Raw genomic sequence first — 25,702 nt, forward strand, 5'->3', positions numbered from 1 at the left:
AAGGGGGCGGTGCGGACAGGGAAGGGGGCGGTGCGGGCGGGGGGCGGGCGGTGCGGAGCGGGCGGTGCGCGATGGGGTCCCGCCGCCCGCGGGCCTGACCCGCCGGCCCGGCATGGCGGGCATCATCAAGAAGCAGATCCTGAAGCACCTCTCCCGGTGAGGCGCCCGCTCCTCTTCCTCCTTCTCCTCCTCATCCCGCTCATCTTCCTCCTCCTCCTCCTCCCCGGGGGGCTGCGGGGGACGAGCCTGGCCCGGGCCTGGGGGGTTTGGGGACCGCCGGGCAGCGCCGGTGGGGAGCTGCCGAGCCCGGGGGGGCTGAGGGCCCGTTCGGGCTGTGGAGCCGCCGAGCCGGGGGGCGGTGTCCGAGGGCCCGGGTGCTGTGGGCCCCGGGGTCCGGTGTCCGGGGGCAGCGGGCCCCAGCCTGCCCGGAGTGGCCCTGCCGCCCGTCCCCGGGTCAGAGTCCTCCGAGCCCGGCCGGTGCCCCGGTGTCCGGGGGCAGCGGGCTCAGCCTGCCCGGAGTGGCCCTGCCGCCCGTCCCCGGGTCAGAGTCCTCCGAGCCCGGCCGGTGCCCCGGTGTCGGTGCCCAGCGCGGAACCGGCGGTGCCGGCCCTGGGCCGCGGGCAGCGGCAGTGGAAGTTCGGGGGGCGAGAGGGGAACGTGAACAGCCCCGGGGTGACATCGGCACTAGGGGGGTGTTCGCGTTGTATTCCGTCATTTTCAGTGAAGTTCATCAAAGGCGCTGCGAGGGGCGGTGAGGAAAAGCGGTTGCTCCGTGCGTGAGGCTCTGCCGGGAAACGCAGCTGCGGCCGCGGCTGTGCCGCTGCTCGGGGCGGGCCTTGGGCACACAGCGGTGCCTCAGTTTCCCTTCACGGCGAGAAAAGAGCTGCTTGTGTTATCTCATGGCTGCGGGCACCACCTCGCTCTGCATCGCTGCGGGATCAGAGGATCGCGAACAGGAAAGTGCCGTGTCTGTGAGGGTGCAGGTGAGGGCACAGCACTGCACAGCGCCTGTCCTCTGTGCTTTCTGAGCAGGTCCTTTCCATCCCTGCTGCTGGACGCGCTCAGGTGCAGAGTGAGGGGCCTGAAGTGACCTGTGTGGGCTTCGTGGGGTCAGTGCTGGTGTGATCCATGAATCCCGGACCTCTGAGGCGGATCCTGGGAGTGTCTGGAGCCCCGGCCCATGCCCACATACCCTGAGCGCACAGTGCAGGGTCTGTCACCAATTGCTCCGTGCTCTGGCTCTCTCAGCACTGTCCCAAATAAGGGGTGATGGAGCTGCTGCTGGAGCTGCTCTGGGTGCTGGTTTAAATGGATTTCTGCTAGACCTGACATCCCGAGCCTCCAAGCTTTCTGTCTCGTTCACCTCACACAGGTGTGTTGTAGTCAGTACGGATTCAGCCTCCTGCTCAGGAGGCATTGAAGTATTTTATACCACGGAGAGGTGGGTGAGAGCAGTGCTTGATAGAGGATGGAACAGAGCTGGGCTTTATCCTGGGTGCGGCTCCTGTGGGTGTTGTTCTCATGGACAATTCTCTTTCTTCACATAAATACAAGTTTGCTGGTGCTTTTGCTTGATTTTGCATTTCGGTCTCTCTTTACCACTGTTACAGCACGTTCTTGCCCAATGTGCCCCTTTTTCCCTCTGATTGGGCCAGTTCTTAGTGTTCACCTGTGTATCCTTTGGGTGGTTCCAAGGAGAACAAGGAGTCCCACAACATTCAGCATCTCTGTTTTCCTACTAGCTGGACTTTGTCGTTTGGGTGATTGGTCTGATCCTGCCCCTCACTTGCACAAGGATTGTGGATCTTTGCAGAAATGCAGTTTGAACCCAGTTTAATGGTGTATAAAAAAGATTAAGGTTTTTTTTTCTGGTTTTGTTTCCTCCAAATAACACATCTTCACCCTCCCTTTGGGTTTTCTTTCAGCCACACTCACTTGCCTGGAAGAATCTTGCTACTGAATCATTAATCGCATTTATTTTCTGCTAATATTTGCATATGAAATAATTCCTTGTTCTTTTTGTTGTGTCTCCACTCGGAGTCCCTTCTGCACGGGGGTGTGTTTTTGTCCCTCTTCTGTGTGTGGATTTGCAAGGAAGCGGTCAGGAGAGGCAGCTGGATCAGGGAAATGTGAATGAGGTGTTCCACCCGACTGTTCCTGTGATCCCCCCTCACGTGTGTGACGGGATGGCCGTGGTGGTCACGGCGGGGATCGGTACAGCTGGGCTTTGCCCAGTCATGAAGGTATTTGAGAAGGCTCAGCCTTGTGTTGTGCTTCAGCAGCTTAAATTCCTAGAGCAGGAGAACCTAAAAACTTGCGGAGCTTTCGCCATCTGTGCCTTTCACTCCTTTGTCCTATATTTAGCTTGGAAAAGCAAACAGATTAGGTGGTTTCAGTTGCTGTTTCCAGGCGGGCACAGGGCTGCAGTGCTGGGGAGCGTTTGGAACCCAACATCAGGGGCTCCCTAAGACCTGCCCGGGCATCAGCTGCTGGCTCTGAGCATGCTTGTGTTCCCCAGCCTGTAATTATTCATGGAAGCACATCTAATGCTTTAAAATAAAATCAGTAAGCTGCCTTTACCTCTTCCTGGCCTTATTTGAAAGTAGCTTCTTCTCACTGCCTTTTTTTTTTAACCAGTGTTGGTGTAGCCGCAGCAGATCCGTGTTCTCAGGGTGTGACAAAGGCCCTGTTTATCCACAAGCCCAACTGCCCCAACTTCAGGTGCCACTTTGGGATTTGAGTTCTCAGCACTGCAGTGGAAATCCTTGCCAAAATGGCTTTTATTTAATTTCATTGGAGAGATTTATCCCCTGCTGCCTATAACAGCTGCTTTGTGACGTTTTCTTTTGGGACACGTGTTGAAGCTTGTGAGCTTGTGGAGTAACAGGCACACAGGACATGGCTTCCAGAGGAAATGCAACGTGCAGTCCTGCTGGGAAGAAATAAAAGCTGGTGTCAGCAGAGGAGCAGCTGGGCTGGGGTTTGGGGGCAGGTCTGAACACAGGGGAAGGAGAGCACAAATGTGTCTCACTGTGACAGGGCTCCAGAGAGCCGCAGCTGAGGAGTAACTTTGGGAATCTCTGAAAGTAGGGTGAAAAGGGAGCAGAGGAGAAATGAGAGAGGAATTAACAACAGCAGAGCTGTTACCAGAGAGGAAAACCTGTGTGGAAAACGTGACCTGTTTGCAGAAGAGAGTGCAGAGCATGTGTTGCCAATCCAGGCAGATGTGTAACAGATGTGCAGCACAGAAATGAGTGGATAGCAGGTTGTGGATTTGGCAAACTGTTCTCAGCACAGGATGGAGCCACCTTTACAGGTAAGTGAGATAGGCTTTAGGAACAGAATTAAAAAACCTGTTAGAGAACAGAGCAGTGGAGCAGTGTGTGCAGGGTAACGCTGAGGTGCTTATCAGGTCAGGTCCTCAGCCAGGAGAAACAACATCATGTGGCTCCTCATAAATAGTGCTGCACCTCAGTGGAGCCCTGCATCTCCATTCCAGGGATTAGGCCTTACATCCCTTTTTTCCAGGCGAGGTTGCCTTGTTTCCTGCCCTCTCTCATTTGCAGCTGCAGCCAGTCCTTGCAGCTGATGGGTCAGTGAAGAGACCAGGCAGGCTCATGGTGTAGCTTCAGTTTGTTCCAGACCCGTTTTGCAGCGGGGACACGTGGGTGTGGCAGCGTATGCTGAGCTGGGAGCGCGTGGCCTCCTGGGGGCTGGTGTTTCCTAACTTGGATGTGAGCATCTCGGAATCCCTTCCTGGCCCTGAAGATGCCTTTGGCATTACCCCTTCCATGCAGTGGTGCTGCTTCTGTGCCAACACAAAGAGCTGAGAGCTGGCTCCCAGACCCAGCACTGCGCTGTGCTGTTCTGCAGTTGGCCTTGGAGCTGTCTGGGTCTCCTGGCTCAGGACTGTGACTCCTCCCTGTCCATCCCCACCATCAGAGACCTGCACTCAGGCCAAGGCAGGGCAGAGAAAGGCCTTTGCAGTTGTGATCATCCTGCCAGGGGGGTGAGAGACTCCCTGGGGTCAGGATGGCAGAAATGAGACGTGCTGTCTTGAGGGGACCCATCCCTCTCCTCAGAAAAGGTGGGCAGAAGAAACAGAAGCAGTTCTTCAGCCCAGAAGATGGGATTTGTTCTGTGCCATTCAGGAATCATTGGAATGGACTCCGTGGCTTGCACCAGGCAAGTCAGGCCATGTCACCAGCTATGCCTTTGCCCAACACAGGAGTGTGGGGAATTCCCTGTGTCTAAAGAGTGCTTTTTGCCCTCAGCTTAGATTTCTTGCCCAAATGCTACAGTCTGGGCACTGCTGTAAGAGAACAGAGCCTGAGTTCCAGCTCTCTTTGCCTCTCCCTTGCCCTGAAGTGTTTTGCAGCATCGCTGCATGCTCGAGCACTGCGCTGCAGCTGTGCCCTTGCTGCAGTCACAGGATGGCACATGCAGCTCATGGCTGTGGGACACCCTCAGAGCCAGGAAAAGCTACCACCAATAAGAGGGATTTGCTTGCTACCAATCCTTCAGGCTTCTCCCAGTTTCCTGATCTTAATTGTAAATTACCTGGAAGCAATTTAGCAAGCACAGTGGGTAAGGAGGAAAGCAAAGAAATTGCATCTGGGAATGGCCTGAGGAAGCTACCGAATCTCAAGTGATTTAGGCAGCAAGACCTCTGACCAGCTTTGCAATTTCGGCTTTAGCTGCTTTAATATCCTTCTTCGGTGATCAGGGAAATTTCTGTGATGATCTCTAAGATGATTACTTGACTAAAATAGCTGTTGCAGCAATGGGAAGTACATGAAACCACAGAGCTGCCAGCTGGTAAACACTGATAAAAACCGTTACTTTTCTGTCTGCACAGTGTCCTGCTCCCGCGGTTCAACACGGGCTGTTCGGCCACGTAATGGTTCCAGGGTGGATCCAGAGCATGAAGCAGTTTGTGGCAGGACTTTATGAGGCAGTTTATGAGGAAAAAGCTCTGTCAGGTCCCAGCAGCTGCTGCTGATGCAGCACCAAGCCCCTGGTGATGAGCTGGTCTCTGAGTTCTTGCGTGCTGTACCCAGCAAAGCATGTAAGGCTGGATGTAAACCCTTTACTCAGTGTTTTAGTTTGGAAATATCTTGTTTTTCCTGTACATTTTGATGGCTTCTTTTACTCTTAAAATTTTTAATATAGAGGAATTCTTGATGGCAAGGCAGAACCCCAAGCTATTATGGGTAAAGTAACACGCATCTGCCACTTCTTTGTTCAAGACAGGGTGGGAAAAAGGAGTGGGCACAGACAGGACGTGGCATTTTCCCTTAGCAGTCTAAAGTCTTCCCTTGTAAAGTCACGGTTGCTGTGCTGCACTTTGCTGGGAGAACCACATGGACAGTTTTATGGAGCTGCTAGGTGCAAGGTGTTTCCAACCACTTCTCCTCAGCTCTAGACACATGTGCCATTTCTGGAATGCTAAATAGGCTCTTGTTGCAGCAAAGGTAAATTGCACTTGAGTAGCTCAGGAGGAAAATGTGGCCAGAGCCCTTCAGTCTCACTGATGGAAAGGGACTGTTAAAGGGGCTCTTCTTATTTCCCCTGGACTCCCTGAGCCTATGCCTCCCCTGCAGCAGCTCAGCTGAGTCAGAATTAGGTAATAACCTGTTTGTTTTTGCACACTGGAAATGAAAATGATTGGAAGATGAAGAAGTAGAGCTTTGGAACGGTGCTTATATTTATTAGATTTCTTTCAAGTTTTCTTTCATCTGTTATTTGCTTTAGGATTAGACTTGGGAAATTCCCTGGCCGGTGCCGAGGGTTTCCATTCCAGATTTGTTGGGAGCATGGGGCAGCTGGCATTTAAACTTTACTGAGTGTCCAGGCAATGAGCTGGAAATAGCAAAACAGCTCCTCAGTGAGATGGAGTTCAGCCCCTGGCAGAGACCTGGCCTCTTCTCCTCTCAAATGAGTTCCTGGTTTGCTTTCCAGGGCTCCCAGTACCCAGTGAGGTGCTGGTGGGTGTGGAGCAAGGAGCCTCTCAGCGTTCAGAACGCTCTAGAGAAATACTTGTTGGGACAAGAAAGGGTCCTTGGGGCCAAGGGAGGCTGCAGCCTTTGGGGAGAACTGAGCTGGAGTTCTGCTCTGTGTAGTGGTTTGGTCTCGTGCCTGATCTGCTTGGAAATGCTGATTTTTCTCCCTGCGAGTTTAACTCTGAACTGAATTCCTAAGCCCTTTTCCCTTAGCCATGTTATATTGCAGGAGGTAACACAGAGCCAAGACAACTGATTACTCATCAGGATGTTTTGTGTTTGGCTTCGGGTGGCTGAGAGGCCCAGCCTTTCATTCAATGCAGTTGAAGCCTGGAAAAACAGAAAGCTGATAATGGAAAGCCACCAGCAGTGTCGTGTGTGTACAGGGACACCAACTGTGCCTAAATCCACCCCGATAAGGAGCGTGGGACGGGCTGGTACCACGTTACGTGGAAACTGTTTGCCCTGTAACCCAAGCAGCGCGAATTTATCAGGCTGGTTGTCCACTTGGGAAGCTGTTACTGCTTCCCAGGATATCTGGGGTACAAAGAGCTGTGCACAGGTGATGAGATGATTAAAAATGTGGTGCTTTCTGTCTTCTGAACAATCGGGCAGTTTGGTGTTGATTGGATTCCCTTAAACTCTAAATGGCTTTGTGCTAAATGGGTGTGAGACCAACTTCCATCTCATACCGTGCAATAATTAGTCCCGTCCTCTGCTAATTCAGCGAGTTTCTCTTCCTCCTGTGCAGCCCTGCCTCTGTCTGCAGAGCAGCTCTGTGCCCACTCTCAGACAGAGTGGTCCCTGCTAACACCAAAAGTTCGAGGAGGTAAAATGGCTTTTGTTCCTGAAAAAGCTTTTGGTTCTTCCTGTGTGTCTTCGAGGCAGCTACTTTTTCCCTTTTTACAGAAGTTTTGACCACTTGCCCAGTTTTATTTCCTCCAAAATTATTTTTAAGTTCATCCTCAGTCATGTGTGCTGCACTGAAAGCTTCTGCTGCTGCCTTCCTTGAGAGAAGCCCTGATTTGGAAAGTTGCTGACCTTTCCTTTAGCAGTTGTGAACCTTTTGTTCTAGTAAACACGCTCTTTGGCTCCTGAGATAAGAGGTTTTAATTTGAGGTGAAATGTCTCATCACAGAGATTTTTGGATTGTAGAAGATCTTCCCAAGGAAGATGGAAATCCCACTAAATGCCCTGTCCAAAACCAGACCAGGCAAGACTTGGGAAGATTTTTGGGAAGGAGCAAATCTGCATTGGTCCGAATACAGTTGTTGGGGTTTTTTTGACATGTCCAATTCCTGTCATAGTTGCTTAAATTACATATTTGTATTCCAAATCAAAGCAGAAAATCCTCATCTCTTTCCTTGCAGTGACCCTTGTGGAGGCAAAAACCTCATCTGCAGTCGTTCCTGGGCTGGTTGCCCACTGAGCTGACCAGTTCCCCCTTTCAGCCTTACCTGTGTTTGGAGGGACTTTCCAGCTGCTCCCTGCAGCTGTGGCTGGTGTCACAAGTCGTGCACTTCCTTCTGCCAAGAGATTTTGCTTGTCATTAGGCAAAATAAAGGTCACGGGTGTACAGCTAATTAGCTCTCCCATATAATAGCCATAGTGACAAAGGTATTAATAGAAATGCTGGTGTGGAGCTGCGGGTGGTGGCTGTGTACAACAGCCAGTGATGGCTGCAGAACTGCAGGGAGGAGGCTGAGGCAGAAACTCTTGAGTATTTGAGAAGAAGGTTCCTGATCCATGTGGCAGCAGGGTAATGAGACAGGGATCTGAGGAGAGGTTTTATGATTTCAGATGTCTTCTGACATTATCTGTCCGTGCATTTGCTCAGTTGGAGACAGTGTGGCGAGACAGCTACAAATGTGAGCATAAATTTATTTATGATTCTAGCCTGGCTTTGGGCCAGCAGTCAGATTTACCTAAACTCCCTCTTGCAATCAGTGAGTTTGTGGCCTCTGGATATGCAGGCTGAGGAACTGAGCAGTTGTTTTCAGTAGTGGCATCATGTTTTGATATATATTCAAGCTGATGATTGAGCAAATAGATTTTCAGGGTTGACTCTTGTCAGGGTAATCCCAGCAGGCTCAAAAGGAGTGCTGCCCTGTGAGTTCACTGGCTCAGCTCTGCTTGACTTCTGATGGAGCTGCAAAAAAAAAAAAAAAAAAAAAAAAGTGCAAATATCTTCCCGTGTCAGTTTTCCCAGTAGCCACCATTTTCATTCATTTTTCCCTAAGCCAGCAGCCCGTGCTGCCAAGGACGTTGCCGTGGGTGAGTGTGAATGGAGAGAGCCTGCCAGCAAACATCTGACACGTTCTGCTCTTGCTGTTTCCTTCCCCTGGTGCTGACCAAAGCAGTTCCTCTCAGGCAGCCACAGACACCTGGCACCTGTGAACTCTGTGTTCTCAGGAACTCTCACCTGAGGCCTCCTCTAAACCCTGTCTGACATGTGGGTGGAAACGTGGCTCAAATGTGGAGGTTATTCCAATGGAAGGTCTGGAATTCCTGTACAGGACGGCAGCTGAAAGCAGGGTTGACAACGGGCAGCATACCCTGGGAAATGTGGGCTGTGGTTTGAAAGAAAGAATTTGTTTCCATTTGAAATTTTTTTTTTTCCTCCGCAAAACCTGCAGCTTTTGTTATCCCATCATGGGTAGGGTCTGTAAGCTCTGCTTTGGAGGTGGAAGGGCACATTTTGGTGCATGTGGAGTGCCTCATGGAAGGATTCTTGAGTGGAGTCTGGTAGCACTGGAGGTGGTTTTGGTACCTGCTCAGCAGGATCTCCACAGCCTTTCACTGGAGATGGTGATAAAGAGTTGTTTGGTTTGGCTGGATCAAGTTTCATACTGTGCTCTGCATAGTGTCCTGTTTCACAGCTTTGGTTCTTCCACGGTGTGCTGGTATTTTTGATACACCTACACACTAAAGTAAAGTGATGCCCTGGTTCAGATGTGTGTTCGTGTTGTCTATAATCAAAAGAGAAAAAACCCTTGTGTTAGAATAGTAAAGTAAAAAGCAGACCTTTATTTGGAAGCTTCCAGGTGTCTTGGTGGTGACGGGCACACCCAGAATTTAATTTCTACAATTTTATAAGGTTAAGTAATTAGGATATCTAACAGGTACATCCAATAGGAGATTCAGTTGCCCCAGTAACCCACCCCTGGGCCAGCCCCTTGGAGTTGGTCTCTGCCCCACTTCTTATTATGCCTTATTGTAGGTTCCCTCCTTGGAATAAGACTAAACAATATTTCAGGAATGTGTTTAGAAGGTCAGCTTATTGTTCTAAAATCGAGGGGAAAAGGATAGGAAAACTACTGGAGCTACGGCCATGCATTAGCAATCTACACAGCTACAAATATATGAAAAATGTATAAAAAGCTTAGGCATCCTTCCCCCCCTTTAGAGACTTGACAGTATAGAATTATAGGCAACACTTGCACTTTTCCTCTGCATTACCAGCTGAAAGCAGCTTCCCCTCTGAGCTCGCTTATCCCGGGATGAGGCTCCTAGCCCAGGGATGATCCTTCAGTGCAGGTGTGAGAAAGCTCGGCCAGTGTGAGCTGATCACTGCCCACACCAGCCTGGGAGCTTGAGTGCTGTGTATTACCTGTCCATGTTGTGTTTGGTGTATTCTTAGCATCCAGTCCCAAGTGGACACGGTGACAGCAGCTTTCAGCAGAGCTGGTTCTCTGACGCAACACAGGGGTGCTCCTGTATTGCCTCTGGAGGGCTTTGCTCTAATTTTCAGCCGTGTCTGGGTTTGTGGGTGCTCCCAACAGGACTCCAGGCCCAAATCGTAGGGATTCTCAGTGCTCCCTGCCAGTGGAGCAGCTGTTGGAACACACTCTGGAATTTTCAGTTTCTTGGTGCAGATGCTGAGAAGCCAAAATGACCTTGGCCACCTCCCTGGGCGTGTTTAAACAAGAAGCCTTTGGTTAAAGGGAGTGACGAGTTTGAAGGGAATGTGTTGGCCTGGCAGATGTTGTAAACTTGGTCTGAGCTGTCAGTGTGTCCCTCTGGCTCAGGGCAGGGAGGAGACAGCAGGGCACAGGAGCTGTCTGCAGAGGGAAGAGCAGCAGTGGGCAAACTCACAGCTGTGTGCTGCCCTCCCCTTCCAGCAGTGCTGCATCACTAGCACAGGGTTGACACCAACATCTCAACATCTGTCAGACTTTCTCTCCCAACAAAATGTTTGCTTTGGGAAGGCCCTTTTGCCCCTGGAAGCCCAGGGCTGATGGCTCAGCTGCCGCTCCGGTGCCTCAGCCGGGTTTGTGCTACACCCCAAGCTCCTACAGCAGCTGCATCCCAGCAGTGTGGCTCTGGTTCCTCCTTTCCTCCTTGAGCTGTGGCTGTTCCAGAAGCCCCTCATGCCTCTCCCAGAGCAGTCCCCACGCTGTGGGTGCAGGGATGGAGCAAGCAGGGCAGCGTGTGACTGGGAGCCTGCTCCTGCTTACGCTGACAATAGGGGCTTTCTTTCCATCCTGCTTTCTGGACCACTGTACAGAATGAGAATTAGCATTGGCATGGAGGAATGTGTGAAATAAGCCCTGGATTCAGTGGTGGGAAAGTTGTCTGGCAGGAACTCTTCAAGTTTGAATTGGGTGATGTTGGAGTGCAGCCCCCTGCTCCCGTGGTGGCAGCTCCTCCTGCACAGGAGGGGGGTTTGATGGAGGCAGGAGGGGCTCTGCTGCCACAGAGGGATTCTCTGACATGGGGAAGTGTTGCTAACACTTGTACAGCTTCTGTGATCTGCTGCCCTCTGAACTGGCTGCTCTGGTTCCTTAGGGGCCACTCTGGTTTTAATGAAGTCAGAGGCTTTCACACCAGGATCCTCTGCTCTTGATCAGTCCTGCTGCAAGTGTTTATCCATGACACTGAAATCTCGGGCACATGAGGGGTGTGAAGGGCTGCACACAGCAGAGGTGAAGCACTGGCAGCCCTGGGGAGGAGGAATTTCAAGCAGAGAAAACAGAGGAGGGAGCTGGGGCAGTCTCTGGGAGGGGAGTTGGTGTTTGGCCCCGCTGACCAGAGAGCAGGCTGGGCTTCAAGGGTGGTGTTTAAAAGGGACATCCACAAAAGTAGTTCATTAATGATCTTTTGCATTCCGGGGTGAAAAGACTCCAGAGAATTAAACTTTTCCCTGCTGACATGGCAGTCCTGGGGGGAGTAAAACTGCTGAGCTCTTGGAGTTTGGCTTTGGTTTTCTTTGGTTTTGTCCTTGGGCAGTTTTGCTGGTTTACAGGATCCAGAGCTTTAGAAGGAAATTTTCAGTTTCTAAAACCTGAATTAAGTTTAAAACAAAAAAATCCTCCAAATGTCAAAGTGTAGATAGAGATTTTTTTTTTTCTGGAGCGACCAACTTGCCTTGGGTTTAAAAATGTCAGAAAGGGTTTAACAGAACAGCAAACAGACTCTGGTATTAAAATAGCTCTGAAATGCTCCTGCAGTCTCAGCAGCTTTGCTGGGGGCTGTTTTTTGAGTTTCCTCTTTCTTCCCTTGTAGGTTTACCAAGAACCTCTCTCCAGACAAAATCAACCTGAGCACGCTGAAAGGTCAGGGGCAGCTGACCAACCTGGAGCTGGATGAGGAGGTGCTGCAGAATGTGCTGGAGCTGCCCACCTGGCTCGCCATCACCCGGGTCTACTGCAACAAGGCCTCGATCAGGGTGAGCAGAGGCAATTTGAAATGGATGAAGTTATCCATTTACAGGCAGAATCGCTGAGATTGTGCATGGACTTGCACTTTGCACACTGAATTCATACAAATTCTTCCTCCTTGTGCTTTTTAGAGCAAAAAATTGGGTTTCTGTAGTTGTTATAAGCTGTCAGATTGTTTAATTGCAGTTGGTACTAACCATAGTTGCACTACATGAACTCAAAAGTTTTAAGGACATCAAAGAGACTTTCTATAAAAGAAATATGGTTCTACTCTGCCAAGTGACAGTAAAAATGAGCTTGTCTTACTCATCTGATGTGCTCTGTTTTTAGAGTCAGATCTGCTCAGTTTAGTAACAAACATTTGTTCTCCCTCCTACAGAGTGAACGTTGCTGTATGAAAATAAAATGGAGCTTTTTGGTTTGTGCACAGTCTTCAAAAGAGTTGTGTGACTTCCAGTAACAGCAGCAGTTAGTTGTAAACTCTTAAAGGCCAGGAATGTTCCCCATAGCAGAATTTGACCTGCAGAATATCTATTACTCCTGACGATATATGAGATCCAAAAGCTCAGCTGGGTTTGTAGATCTGGTGTCTGGAATGTCTTTTCCCTTGTCTGTGTCTCTGTTTGACCTGGAAACAGTGAGACATTGTGTACATTTCCTAGAGAAATGGGGCTCAAAGTTTGGGCTGAGATGTTTTCCTGCAGTTTCTGAAACTTTCCACTGCAAAGATCACTCTGATAACCTCAACTTTATCGTTTCAGATCCAGTGGACGAAGCTGAAAACACACCCAATCTGCCTGGTAATGTTGCCTCTCTTGTCTTCTTTTCTTCCTTTCTCCCTGCTTTGTTTCTTTTTCTTTTCTTCCTTTTCTTCCTCACTCTTTTTAATCTCTTCTACTTGAGAAAAATTCTGGAGAGGGAAACCATCAAATGCTCGAATTTTCATTGGACCTGAATCCTCCAGCACATAGGGCCACAAGTGCCCTCCCATGAGACCCTCATTTCACTGCAGGATGGAGCCAGATGAGCTCCCAAGGAAGTCCAGGGCAACCTTGTGCCTGTTTTTTGTTGTTTGTTTTCCCCACTCCTGGGGTTTCAGGTTACCCACTGGCACTGACGGTGTGAGAGCTTTAACACATGAGACTCTTGTCTGGAGCGTTGAGACTCCAGAGTTGGTTGTCCCTGCCCTGCAATCTCACCCCAGGGCTGGTGGGCTGAGCTTGAGGCTTGGTGTGGTGTTCATGGCTCCCACATTGTGTCTCTGCAGTACCTGGACAAGGTGGAGGTGGAGATGAGGACGTGTGAGGAGCCTCGGCCACCCAACGGACAGTCCCCCATCGCTCTCGCTGCCGGACAGAGGTCAGACCCCGAGCCCTGCAGCTTCTCCCTGACATCCTGCTGGGGTGTGGGGGTTGCTGTTCTCCTTGGTTCACCACTGGCCTCCCTGCTCTCGGGTTTAAGTGCCTCTGGTGTTGCTTATAAACTTCTCCGTGTGAGCCTTACCTCTGTCAGGCCTCTTGTCGTGACATGGGGGCATCTTCTCTTTGCAGTGAGTATGGCTTTGCTGAGAAAGTCGTGGAAGGGATGTTTATTGTTGTCAATTCCATCACCATCAAGATTCACTCCAAGGCCTTTCACGCTTCTTTTGAGCTGTGGCAGCTCCAGGGCTACAGTGTCAACCCCAACTGGCAGCAGAGTGACCTGCGCCTCACCCGCATCACGGACCCGCAGAGGGGAGAGGTGAGGCCTTGGTTCTGCACTGGGATCACAGAAGAACAGTGTGATAAATGATTTTTCCTTGTTTCATTTCATGTCTTCTGAGTGTTTTGGAGGGTTTTTTTTAACCCTTGAAGTTGGGAAAACCTCAGCATTTTCCTGTTTTTCTCCTCCTGGGCAGGTTCTGACGTTCAAGGAGCTCACCTGGCAGACCCTGCGGATAGAGGCAGATGCCACGGACAATGGTGATCAGGATCCTATCACTACTCCTCTGAGACTCATCACCAACCAGGGGAGGATCCAGATCTCTCTCAAGAGAAGGGTGAGAGTTTCCTCCATGCTTTGCAGGATGTGGTCTCACTGCCTGATGCAGAGATGATACATATTTCCTCCCACAGTCCTCAACAGCCCTTCTCTCCCTTCAAAAATGTTGAGCCCAGACTGATGTATCTCTCCATGTTTTCTGTCAGAGACAGCTGTGTTCTTACCAAATGTCAAAGCAGTTTCTTTCCCAGGGGAGGATACTGTGGATGGAGTGAGTTTTTCAATCTGTTTGAACATCCCAAGGAGAGCTGTCATCTCCCTACTGGGAGCTGAAAGCCTGACAGCCTGATTTTTAGCTGTCAGTGGAAATGTGATGATTTAAAAAAGAAAGAATTAAAGAGTGAGCAATTTGTCTCCTAAAGAGGAGGTGGCTTTGACTGCTTTCCATCTCAGAGGAGGTGCTGTGGACATGCACCAGATAACATCTCTCAGAGGAGTTTCACAGCAGCCTCCCTTCTTTCTGCTTCTGTATTTTATGAAGACTCTATGTCTGTGGGGGGCAATTTTTGAAGTCCCTAACTCTATCCTTGCTGTTTCAGACCAAAGATTGCAACGTGGTCGCCTCCAAGCTGATGTTTCTGCTGGATGATCTGCTCTGGGTGCTGACGGACTCTCAGCTGAAAGCAATGATGAAATATGCTGAGTCTCTGAGTGAAGCCATGGAGAAATCTGCTCAGCAGAGGAAAAGCCTGGCACCAGAGTCTGTACAGGTGAGTGAGGTTGGATGTTGGTCTGCCAGGGAAAAGGACAGCTTCTGTTTGTGTGGCATCTTGCCCATACTCACAGAATTTTCCCTGATGGGAACTCGTGGTGTCAGGTCAGTGTCACAAGGACTGTGGGGTAGCGAGGTGACCAAAGGAGTGGGATTTATTGCCAATACAACACGTTTCCCAAGTCAAGGATGAGGGAAGAGGAGTATTGCTGCTGGAGTTGGAAGCTCCAGAGAGGCAGAGATGCACATGTAGTGCAGTGAGGTTGCACAGGAGGGATGGGGAATACTTGGCCCTTTTTGCCCAGGAATCTTAAAAGGGACTTGAAAGATCTTCCAAGAGAAGTGCATGCAGCTGGCAGAGCTGCAGACAAAGGATTTTGCTCATGACAACACAGGAAAGGATCCAGGTCTTGGGAATCCCAATTCTATTCCTATAAACCGATGCCTTGCAGGCTGGAAGATTTGCATGAGTTGATTAATTGCATTATAACCTCTGTGTTTTCCCTCTCTCCGAGTTCTCATCGAGCTTGTCCCTGTCCTGCAGACCACCCCCCCTGCTCCCAGTGCCCAGCAGTCCTGGGCTCAGCCCTTTGGAGGCACCCCCAACGCCAGCAGCATCGGGCAGTACTTCGACAAGCACGACATGAAGGAGTCCTCCTACCACCTCCTCATCTCCCACCTGGACCTGCACATCTGTGACGACAGCCACGCCCGGGAGTCAGGTCAGGAGAAAGGAAAACAACAGCAGAGGCAGCAATTTTCTGTCTGGAAGGGGGCTGGGAAGCACTGGGGTCTTGCAGTTTGGGATTTGAGTTTCCAGGCCTGGTTCTTACCATATCAACTGTTGGCCATTTGATTCAGGTGTCCTTTCTCCTTGCCTAGGACAAGATTTTGGTGCAGATTCCTAAAGATGGTGTCCTAATCCCGGTGATGGTGTCAGTCAGTTAATCAGTGGTGGCACTCAGAGCAATGTGGTTCTGAATTCTCCTGGATCAGGGCTCGGATTGCAGAGCTGACCATGGTTTCCTCTGCTCTATTCCCCACAGGTGCTTTGAAGCATGGGATGCTGGGAGGTGCCATCCAGCTGACATTCAGGAGGATGGCTTTTGACTATTATCCTTTCCACAGGGCAGGTAGGCAGCCTGTGGCCTCACAACCTGAGGAGGGGGTTAAAAAGGGAGTTTCTAGAACTGCTCTATGATTGCAGACTAGACTGGAAGGAAGAAACCTCATTTCAAAGCCAAGATGTTTGCTTTCCTGCAGGAGATGCCTGCAAGCACTGGGTGAGGTACAGTGAAGCAATGGAGACACGGGGACAGTGGGCAAAGAAGTTGGTCAGTGAATTTCAAAGCAAGATGGAGAAGTTTTATGAAGAAACAGACCCTGTGTTTGCCAGGAATCCACTTTCCCCCTTCAAAAGGAAGCCAGGTAATGGTATTTGATAAAACCAGTGAAGCAGGAGGTGGTAGCAATTTTGCTCTATCCAGCAAAATCTCTAGTTGCCTGTCCCCAGTTGAGCAGGCTGATTTGTTGGTGCAAGAATGCATAGCACTCTAAAAATCATAAATATAATGGCAAAGGGAAGTGGCTGGGGTAGACTGCAGCAAGGATGGACAGGCTGCAGAGATCCCTTTCCTGGATTATTGTTGAGTTTCTCCATAAGTGAGTATATAAGGTTGAAATTAAATACTTAAGGCCTGGCTGAGGGGGGTGTTCTCTTGCCACAGAACAGACTCACCTTTCACAGTGTTCTTCCTTCAAAAGTCCTGAGTGTTTCTCCTGCCCAGCTGTGTTCATGCGTTTCTAATTTTGGGGCTGTTAATTCTGCTCAGTAAGCACGAAGGTGTTGGTACTGATGGTGCAAAGAAGGTGACTAAAACCCTGCTGGTTCTGCCTGTCTGTCCCCACAGACCCTCCCCAGAGTCCCCAGAAGAGCCCCCTGGAGAAGGGCCGGGCTCCTCCCACGAGTCTCCCTCAGCTCCGGCACCCGCCCTGGCACCGGCTGCGCTCCAGCTGCGTGGTGGTGCGGGTGGATGACCTGGATGTTCACCAGGTAGGGAGCTCAGCACTGTCTGCCAGTGGTAATGGCACTTTTTAAAAGGAAATTGAACCAGATATGATTTAAATGAATCATGCAAATCTTGCGACATCCAAAACACTGCCCAGAGAACCTAAATGCTGTTATCATGTTGCCTGTAAAGCTTTTAACCCAAGAGTGACCTGCTGGTAGTTTTCATGTTCAGAGGGAACTGCATAACCACGGGTTTCTGCCCTCTGTTCCTATCTAAGCTTACACCAAGCATTAGCAGGCCCAGTGTAAAACATTCCATGCCTTTGAGAAGCCACCCAGGGTGTGGATTTTTGACAGAGGAGGCGTGAGTCTCACCTCAGGCTTTCTGCCTTGGGACAGAGCATCCCCAGCCTGGATCGGGCCCTGCATCCATGTGCCCTGTATCCATCCAAGAGCTGGTTTTGCTCTGTGCAGCACCAGATACTATGATGGACTTGCCAGCGTGCTGCTGATCTTGCAGACAGACAGCTGTAAGAGATTTCTGTTCTGTTTGTTCATGTCACCTAATTCTGCTTGTCACAGCTCTTACTAGCAGTGACAGGAGACACAAAGAACGAAATTCCCTCAAAGGGGAAGAGTTGGCAATATCAGCAGGTAGAAGAAAATTATGTTTTTGCTTGAAAGCAGCGTATGTTTGATGTGTAAATGAGGTGGATTGAATACAGGCAACTGCAGGGTCACTGGGACACTTGGGTTTGCCAAGTCTGAGTTCTGCACAACTGCATTCCATTCTGTTTTCAGGTCTCTACAGCTGGGCAACAAAGTAAGAAACCCTCCACCTTGCTTTCATGTAGTAGAAAAATCTTCAAACTCCCTGACCAGGTCTCTGCAATCCATATTGAATTCACAGAATATTACTTCCCAGACAATCAGGACTTTCCAGGTAATACATCAAGGTTAGCACCTTCTTTCACAAGCTTCTTAAAGAATCATCAGTTGTTTAGATGTGTTAACCCTGTTAGATGTTCTCTGTCCATTGTTGTTTAGTTTTCTGATTTTTTTTAGGGTTGTTGGCTTTTTTGGTTTTTTTTTTTTTTGCCTGTGGGAAGGTGGGATGGGGTTTGTGCACAATGTGGAAGCAGAGCTGTGCTTGCAGGAAGGAATTGCAGCAGCTGCTGTTTGCCCAGTTCCTGTGGTTCAGCCTTACTGAGAGCCCTGGAGCGGGGCCATGGGGTGCTCTGGGTGCTGTCTCAGTGGGTCACCTCATTTCTCTGGGTGCACCACAGCTGCTCCCCTTCCAAGATGTGTCTCCCAGGGGTGGTGAAGCCCCTGCATTGGTGCTGTCAGTGCAGGTTCTGCACTGAGCTGCAGAGCGCCCGAGGGGTCTTTCCTGCTATCATTAATCTGTTTCTTTCTAGTTCCATGCCCAAACCTTTACGTGCAGCTGAACGGCCTGATGCTCACCCTGGACACACCAAGTGTGCTCTGGATAAACCTCTTCTGCCTGGATCTGTGTCGCAGCCTGGAGCAGTTCAAAGCCATCTACAAGCTGGAGGACTCAGGCAAGCGGGATGAGCACGTGGATGTCCGGCTGGATGGCTTCAGGCTGAAGGTACCATTCTCTTCCTTCCTTTCCCAGTCTTCAGTGTTCTCTCTGTGAAAGGAACATGAGACCAGGACATAGCTGGAGTCCATAACCAGGAGACAAACCTGCTGCCTTCCTCTGGCTTTGCTCTGTCTGCCATTTGTGTTGGTTTTGTTTGGTGTGTGGGCAGCAAAGCTGGTGCCGGAGTTCTCATCCAGGATAAGCCTCTGTTATTCTTTTCTCACCTCTTGCCTTGTCACGTCTCTCTTCCCCCTGCAGCTCAACATCCCCGTGGATAAGAAAGTCACAGACCACCGGGACCGGCCGCGGGCCCTCTGTGTTTGCACGTCAGAGGTGACAGCCACCAACACCCGCCATGCTCCCTCCTGCAGCTGCCAGGACCTCCAGAGCCTCTTCCGTAAATTCGCGGGGTCAGAGTTCTTCCACTCCAGCTACACTGAGTTCCCACGGACGCAGGACAGATTCAGCCTCCTCCACACCCTGTTCCTGCGCCACGCCTACCAGGTGGATGACAGGCTGCAGAAGCAGCCAGGCTTTGCCCAGCTGCCTCACAAAACCTCTGCCTCTGAGGATCTGTGGTCTGTGAATTTCAGTGAGCTCTCCCTGGGCTTCGAGGGGGCTGAAAGCTCCAAGGGCAGAGCCCTTAGCTTTATTGACCCTTTTCCCCTTTCCATATGGGCCTGCCTGCCCAAGAGGTGGGGGCAAGCTCAGATATCTCAACGACAGGAACTGGCCACCTCTGAGGTGAAAATCAAGCCTTCTGCCAGCTTTAGCAACCACTCCAAGAACGAGAACCTCTCCAGAGAACACAGTGTTTGTCAAAGATCAAAGACTGACCAGGATCTGAAAAATATCTCTAAGGCTCCAGACACAATGGATATCTTGGGAGAATCTGACTGTGAAGTTGATGATGGAGTAGACAGTAAGGAGCTGGAAGCCTCTGCTGATATCCACGTGCTCATGTCCTCCTCTGTCCATGTCAAAGTTCGGCTCAACCACTACCAGTACTTGGTGCTGCTCAGGATGAAGGAAGTTCTGCAAACACTACAGGAGCAGCTGGCCCAAGATACCCAGGAAATGACTGGGTCTCCTTTAGATCCCGTGTCTGCTTGTGTGGGAGTTATGTTCCACAGTGCTGAGGTGGCCCTGCTCATGACCCCTGCTCCAGGGTCTGTCTTGGAACCCAGATCCCTGGACTCGGACACAACCAGCCTGATCGAGTCTGAGCTCTCGCCTTCAGACAGCAAGGAGGGGCTGGCAGCTGAAGAGAAGGAGCTGAAATCGGAGAGCGGTTCGGAGAAGGGCTTAGGCAGCACCTCAGAGCTGCCAGAGGACAGCGGGATCCAGGACACCGGTGCCACTGTCCCGCTGGAGAGGCTCCCGAGATCCGCGAGCGACGGAGCTCTGAGCGCAGCTCCCCGTGGTAAGGGCGCAGAGGAGAAAGGCTTGATAGAGGAAGCACACGAAGCTGTGGAAGCCCTGGTTGCAGAAAGACCGGCAGAGACCAGCAGCCATCCTCAGAGCCCCCCTGCTCTCCCTTCCAGCCCAGCCTTGGACACGCAGCCCTCGGGCAGAGGAGGCGTTGCCCTCAATGGCCAGGCAGAGCTCATCCCGCTGAGGAACATCGAGGTGGAGCTCTCCAGCGCGCTGCACATCACCAAGGACGCCACGAAGGAAGCTCTGCACGCGACCATGGACCTCACCAAGGAGGCCATGTCCCTCACCAAGGATGCCCTGAGCCTGAGCCGGGACAAGATGACCTCCACCATGCAGAGGATGCTGTCCCTGCCCCCGGCCAGGTGAGCGGGCCAGGCTGCCGGGCTGCAGGAGGGGGAAACAGAGGCCAGCTGCTCCCTCTCCCTTTTGTTTGGATTGGAGATGGGTTAAGTGTTCGTCCCTTGGGGCTGCTCTGAGGATGCTGAAGTCTGACTTGCAAGTGGTCAGAGACCAACCCAGCACTCAGATAATCTGCAGGCTCAGCTGCCTGCCTTTATCACTGGTTTTTGTTGGGGTTTTTTGTAGGGATTCTGTGCCCAAAGCAGAGGAGGGAGCAGTGACCCCGGGCGGGGTGGGCAGCGGCAGGATGCGCTTCTTCTCCATGAAGAGGACCTCGTCCCAGCATTCCTTTGACACCACATCTGTGGATGGGAGTGGCCCTGAGGATGGGCTGTCCATGGACAGTGATGGCAGCGATGGCTTCGTGATGCTCACAGACTCTGGTAAAGCCCTTGGCTTTTCCTCTCCCCACCCCTCATCTCACAGGGGTGATGGCTTTGTGCCATGGCAACTCATCCATGCTGCATTTCTGTGGAATCACTTTTGCTGCTCTTTGTTTTTGAAGGTCTTAAGGAGTTCCCTCACAGTGGCTCTTTCTGCTTTTGTAGCTGCCTTTATCTTGAGATGAGGAGGATAAATGACTGTGGGGTGGCCCTGCACATCCCAGTGGTGTCCTGAGGGCTGTAGGGGCTGTGATGTGCTGGTGGTGGGTGGTACAGAGCATTTAGGAAGGGCTGGTTGGACATTGGGTACTCTGGACATCTTTCACTTCAACCCTGTGTTGCTTAAACTCATCTGAGAAGCTGGAGAGAGCTCTGCAGAGGATGGTACCTCCAGAGAGGCCAGAGATTCAGGCAGATGCTGACATCAGGACTTCCAGAAAAAGAAATGGAATTGAGTTGTTGTTGCTTCTTTTTCAGAACCCAGCCTGGACCCTCTTCCCTCGGGGCAGCTTCCTCAGGCCCACAATGACACCGGCAGCAGAAGCAGCCTGGTGGATGAGGGTGGAGGGTCTCTGGAGGTGAACAGCTCCACATCCCAGAGTGAAGACCCCAGTCTGCAGCTGGTCAGTCCCTGGCACTGGGATTCTGTCCCTGAGGGGGTCTGAAAGCGAGGTGTTTACTGTAACCAGTGAGCTCTTGGTGGCTGTTTCAGGTGTCTGTCCTCGTGCTGAAGATGAATGATGTGAACTGTGCAACAGAGGTACAAGGAGATGATTTGTCTGTGGCTTTACAAGTGATGAATGTGGTTCCAGAGCAGCTGAACAATGTTGGGATGTGGCAGTTCCTGCGTGGCTACGTGGGTAAGACACTGCTCTGGGACTCAGCTGCACTGTTAGAACTGGCTTTTACGCCAGCCTGCCTCAGGGGATATTCCATTAACTGGAGCCTCGGTGTTTGGGGTGGTTAGGATTGAACACAGTTCACGTGTGAGGGTTCAGATCTGGCATTTGAAAGATGCTTCCCAAGTGCCTACACAGTCAGGCTCTGTGGTGCCTAGTAATCATTGATTGGGATTTTTTAAATTGCTGCTAGGATGCATGAAATGAATGAAAAGATTAAAATAAAGCTGTCTAGGGAAACCCTGAAGTTATTCCTGCTCTGAGAAAAATGCTTTTGGTCTACAGTACTTCCCCTAAATTTGAATTAAGAAAAAACCCAAGCCAAACCTAAAAACAATGAACTACCTCCCCACACACCCAAAAAATATAACCCAAACAAAACCAAAACCAGCTCCAACCCCAAACCTGAAGTGAAAGTGTGAGCAGTTCCCAGGCTGTTGATCCTGCCTTTCCCAGTCCTGCCAGTGGCCACGGTGGGGCAAAGAGGTGAGGAAAGGCTGGTCAGCTCTGGAGAGTGAACCAGGGCACTGGAGCAGCTCTGGAGGGCAGAGTTGGGGCAGCTCTGGAGAGCGAGTGGAGCACTGGGCCAGGTCCTGCACATGCAAAACAGGGGCCAGTGTTAAAGTGTGGTGATTAAGGGATGCACCTGGGACCTTAAATAGTCCAGCTCTGGTGCCAGTTTGGTGATGTGGGCTCTTAGTCCTTTGAAATGTGGATTTCTTTCATGTGAGAGATGATGTCAGACTGAGGTCACTTGGCTGCTTTTGGACAGAAATGGGCTTCCCAGGATGCCCGTTTTGAGTTGATACCTGATCACTGGTGTCCCGTTGTGCAGTGAGATCTCTCTGCTCCAGCTCTAGGAGACCCAGGTGTGGAGAAGCCTGCGAGCCCTGAGCCCATCCAGCCCCATCCCGAGGTGTGCCTGCGCCTGGAGTCGGGTCCGTGCGCGGCCACTCACTCGCCGCTGGCCGAGCGCAACGGCTTCCTCCGGATGCTGCTCCACAGCCGCTCCACAGAGCTCTGCACGTCCTGCCTCACCAGCCTGGGACCCTTCCTAGAGGATGAAATCATCCCAGAGGTGATCCCCATGGAGATAGAGATTGTGGATGCCAAAATCACCTTGAAGGTGAGAGATTCCCCCCAGGGCAGAGCTCACTTGAAGGATTCTGCTTGGGAAGGGACGCTGTGGGATTGCTGGGGGCCTCTGTAGAGCTTCTCTTTTCCTGAGGCTGTTTGGTTTTGCTTCTAAAAGCTGCCCTAGGGATGAATGAGGAGCACAAGGGAAGTGTGTACCTGTACACCCTGTACATAAAGCCAGGCCTTTCCCTAGGGTGGGTACCCCCGTGAGTCCGGCAGTGCTGCCGGTCAGGAACGCTGCTCCTGAGGAGGCTGCAGGCAAGGGAAGTCCTTCCCAGAGCTATCCCAGCAGCTCTTCCCTTCTCTTTGTGTTTCTCCAGGATGACAGCCCCCCGGTGTACCCCACCTCCCCTGGCCCTGTCCCCATCACCTTGGCAATGGATCACGTTGTGGTGAGGCGCAGGGATGACGGCATCTTCTATCTCACAGGTCAGCAACGTCCTGGTTTTATTGTCCCTCTGCACCCCCGGGCTGTGCTGGAGGAGGCTGGGACTGAAACGTGATGGTTGCTGCTGGGAAGGATGGGCTCTGGGGTGGGAGCAGTCCCTGTGTGTGTTCCCTGCTGTGGGAGCAGTCCCTGCCTCTGTTCCTGGTGTGAGAATTCGTGCCTGGTGTTTCCTTGAGCACACACAGACAGGATCCATTATTACCTTTTAGTCTCTCCATTTTAAAAGGGAAAAGAGAATTTTGTTTCCCTGTTTAAAAAGAGGGAGGGAAAACAGGAAGGAAAAAAATTAATTAAAGATACTCTTTTTGTTCTGAGAGTCCTGTTGTGTGAATGTCCACACCTGAGTGGGTTCTGTTGCTTTCCAGCTTCCCAGGGGAAGGACTCAGCGAAACAGGAAAAACCTGTGTCAGTCCCTGAGGAGCAGAAGGCCCCAGCACAGTCTGGCTCACCAGCCCCAGCAGCAGGAGCACGTGGGCTGCAGGTGAGTAACTGCTGCCTGTTGCTGTCTGGACAACAGAGAGCTGGAAATTCTTTTCTGCCTTTGTGTGTTTGCAGTCCTTGGCAGGTGTGGTGAGCTGCAGGAAGGGAGTGCCCTGAGGAACAGCCTGTGCCTCCTCCTATGAGTGTTTCGAGGAGTGAGGCACCTTGTCCAGCATGAACTCACTTGTTCCCTTTCATAATCTGTTTGGGGATTTCTGATTGGCTCCATCTTCCCCACTTTGACCAGTTCCTTGTTAGAAAAACAGGAATTGAGAGGTTCCCACAGAGAGAGATTCTGTCAGCGTGGTTGTGTCACACTGTGTAATTCATCCCAAAAGCTCCTGCTGTGGTTTCCCTTGGAGCAGGTCACTGTGTACCTTGAGGACTCCAGCCTTGTTCTCTGCTTGTCTCTTGTAGCTCAAGCAAGTGCCAGAGTTGCAGAGGGAGCTCCAGACCATGAAACTGGCCCTGGCAGAAGCCAACATGGACAAGGCTCGCCTTCTGCAGGAGATCAGGAAATACAACCCCCTGTTCCAGCTCTGACGGTGCCGGCACTGCCAGGGACAGGGGACCAGCACCAGCGGGGCAGGTTTGGTCATTTCGCTGCCAAACGGGTCCAACTCTCGGACTGAAACCAGCTGGGACTGCATAGGACTGGGGAGAGGGAGGGAGGGAGGCCTGGCTGAGACAAATGGGAGGAATGAGAAGGAGTTTTCTTTGCTCTGGCCTGGGAGTGCTGCACTGAGCCAGGGCATGGTCAGCCCACGAACACCAGGTCAGATGCTGGGGGGACACCCCATGTCTCCTCATCTGTGGGTGCCTTTCAGCCTCCAGCTTTTGTGGTGACATCTGGACATGGCCCATGTTGGGGTTTCTGCTTCTTTCACCCTTCCTTGTTGTGTTCTTGCCCAGCTGTGCTTGCCAGGGGCCGCAGCAGGAGCAGGGTGGTCACTTCAGCACCTGGGCAGTGACAGGACAGGGGCAGCAGAAGGGTCAGGGCTCTGGTGGGAGAGCAGGGCTGCTGTCACCTGGAAGCAGAGATGGGATTTCCCACTGTGGAGTGAGGGCACACCGTTCACTATTCCCTCAAGAACAGGGTCAAGATAGTAAAGAAATTCCTTCAGATTCCCTTTTCCACCACTAATTCCTTGTGTAGAGATGGATGCAGTGTATGAGACTTAGTCCAGTTCATTCCCACTTAATCCCACAATGTTTGGCTTTATTGATGCAGGAGTTAATTCCTTACAAGGCACTGTTTAAACTTCAAGTTTACTATCAAAGAACGGGGTGAGGGAAGTTGGTTCAGTCTCAGAAGGAGATGACCTGGGTGTTTTTTGGGATGCACCTTGTCCTCAAAGCTTTGTGTGCCCGCGTTTCCCAGTGGGGACGAGGAGCAGCCGTGGCTGCTGAGGAAGGAGCTGTGGGGTTTTCAGCACTGGGTGGAATCTCTCAGCAGGGCTGAGGGGCTGCCTGGGATGGGACACCAGAACCACCTGCCAGCCCTGTTCCCAAAAAGAAAACACTGGAACACACCTGTGTGGAGCAGTTCCCTGTGAGCATCGCTGGGAACTGCCCAGAGCCCATGAGCAGGAGCTGGACTTTGTTTCACCAAACCTTTCTGCTGCTCCCTCTCCCTGTGGGGGAGCAAGAGCTCCGAGAACTGCTTGGCTGAGGTGGAATGCCAAGGTATTCCTGCTTTTTCTTCATTAATTGCTTGAAAATAGGTTTCTCTTCTGCTTTTTCAAATTTTCATTACGTTTTGTGTGAGTAGCGGAAGGAGCAGGGTGCCAAGGGTTTGCCCAGCCCTGGTGCCCACCTGCAGGGTCCCACAGCTTCTCCCACGTGTGCAGGCTGAGCACAGCTGGGGCCAGGTTGTTTACAGCAAATTCCTTGCTCCAGCAACTTCAGTCAATGGGTTTTGTTGAAGAATTCAAGCATTTCCTTTGCTTTGAAGACCCAGTAAAAAAGACTGTAACCCAAAACCCACACAAGTGGGAGGACAAAACCTCCTGGATCCTCACAAATATCAAAGTTTACTTCCTGGAGCCTCTTATTTAAGGATTCTTCCTCTGTTCCAGTGAGAGCCCAGGGAGTCCTGCCCAGCACAGGTGCCATGGGAGAGCACGTGGCCTCAGCACCTCTGACAGGGTAGGAGCAGCTCCCAGGGCCCCTGGAAGGGGACAGGGGGAACGTGCAAGGCTGAACTTGAATTTGAATTTCAGGCAGTATTGGAACTTTGCTGCAGTTTGTTTCCACTGATGCATTTACTGGTTCTGTGAACCACGAGCAGAATTAAACTCATTAACCTCCTTCCAGCCTCGGGCCTCTTTTCCTGCTTTCCCCTCCCACTCCCTTCCCAACGGTGCTGCCTGAGGGGCAGCTCCTGGATTTGGAACACTGGATTTGCAAGCACAGCTGAGCCACCACTTCAGATGCCTCAGCTCCCAGCATGGGTTCCCAGGGAACCAGCCCTGCCCCAGGGGCTCTG

General features: G+C 51.4%; 1 protein-coding gene across 1 annotated transcript; it reads left to right on the forward strand.

Annotated features, from left to right (window-relative positions):
• The first annotated feature begins 46 nt into the window (after positions 1-46).
• UHRF1BP1 (UHRF1 binding protein 1) lies at positions 47-25,529 on the forward strand. The gene is made up of 21 exons (XM_039565247.1): positions 47-156; positions 11,508-11,670; positions 12,424-12,462; positions 12,930-13,021; positions 13,213-13,402; positions 13,560-13,700; positions 14,242-14,412; positions 14,959-15,136; positions 15,461-15,547; positions 15,678-15,842; positions 16,325-16,467; positions 17,227-17,368; positions 17,844-18,037; positions 18,290-19,830; positions 20,054-20,250; positions 20,728-20,873; positions 20,963-21,110; positions 22,004-22,275; positions 22,607-22,715; positions 23,100-23,215; positions 23,632-25,529. Exons 1-21 carry the CDS (start codon positions 113-115, stop codon positions 23,755-23,757), a joined length of 4,404 nt encoding a protein of 1,467 aa, XP_039421181.1. The 5' UTR covers positions 47-112; the 3' UTR covers positions 23,758-25,529.
• The last annotated feature ends 173 nt before the right edge of the window (positions 25,530-25,702 follow it).

This window comes from Corvus cornix, chromosome 26 (assembly GCF_000738735.6).
Source record: "Corvus cornix cornix isolate S_Up_H32 chromosome 26, ASM73873v5, whole genome shotgun sequence".
Classification (NCBI taxonomy): domain Eukaryota; kingdom Metazoa; phylum Chordata; class Aves; order Passeriformes; family Corvidae; genus Corvus; species Corvus cornix.

What these genes read in the sequence shown, in the direction of transcription:
- UHRF1BP1 (XM_039565247.1), top strand. Translation starts at nt 113, where the DNA reads ATGGCGGGCATCATCAAGAAGCAGATCCTGAAGCACCTCTCCCG. An exon ending in AAGACCCCAGTCTGCAGCTG is followed by an intron (nt 20,874 to 20,962) that starts GTCAGTCCCTGG and finishes TGGCTGTTTCAG; the next exon opens with GTGTCTGTCCTCGTGCTGAA. An exon ending in CAGGAGCACGTGGGCTGCAG is followed by an intron (nt 23,216 to 23,631) that starts GTGAGTAACTGC and finishes TGTCTCTTGTAG; the next exon opens with CTCAAGCAAGTGCCAGAGTT.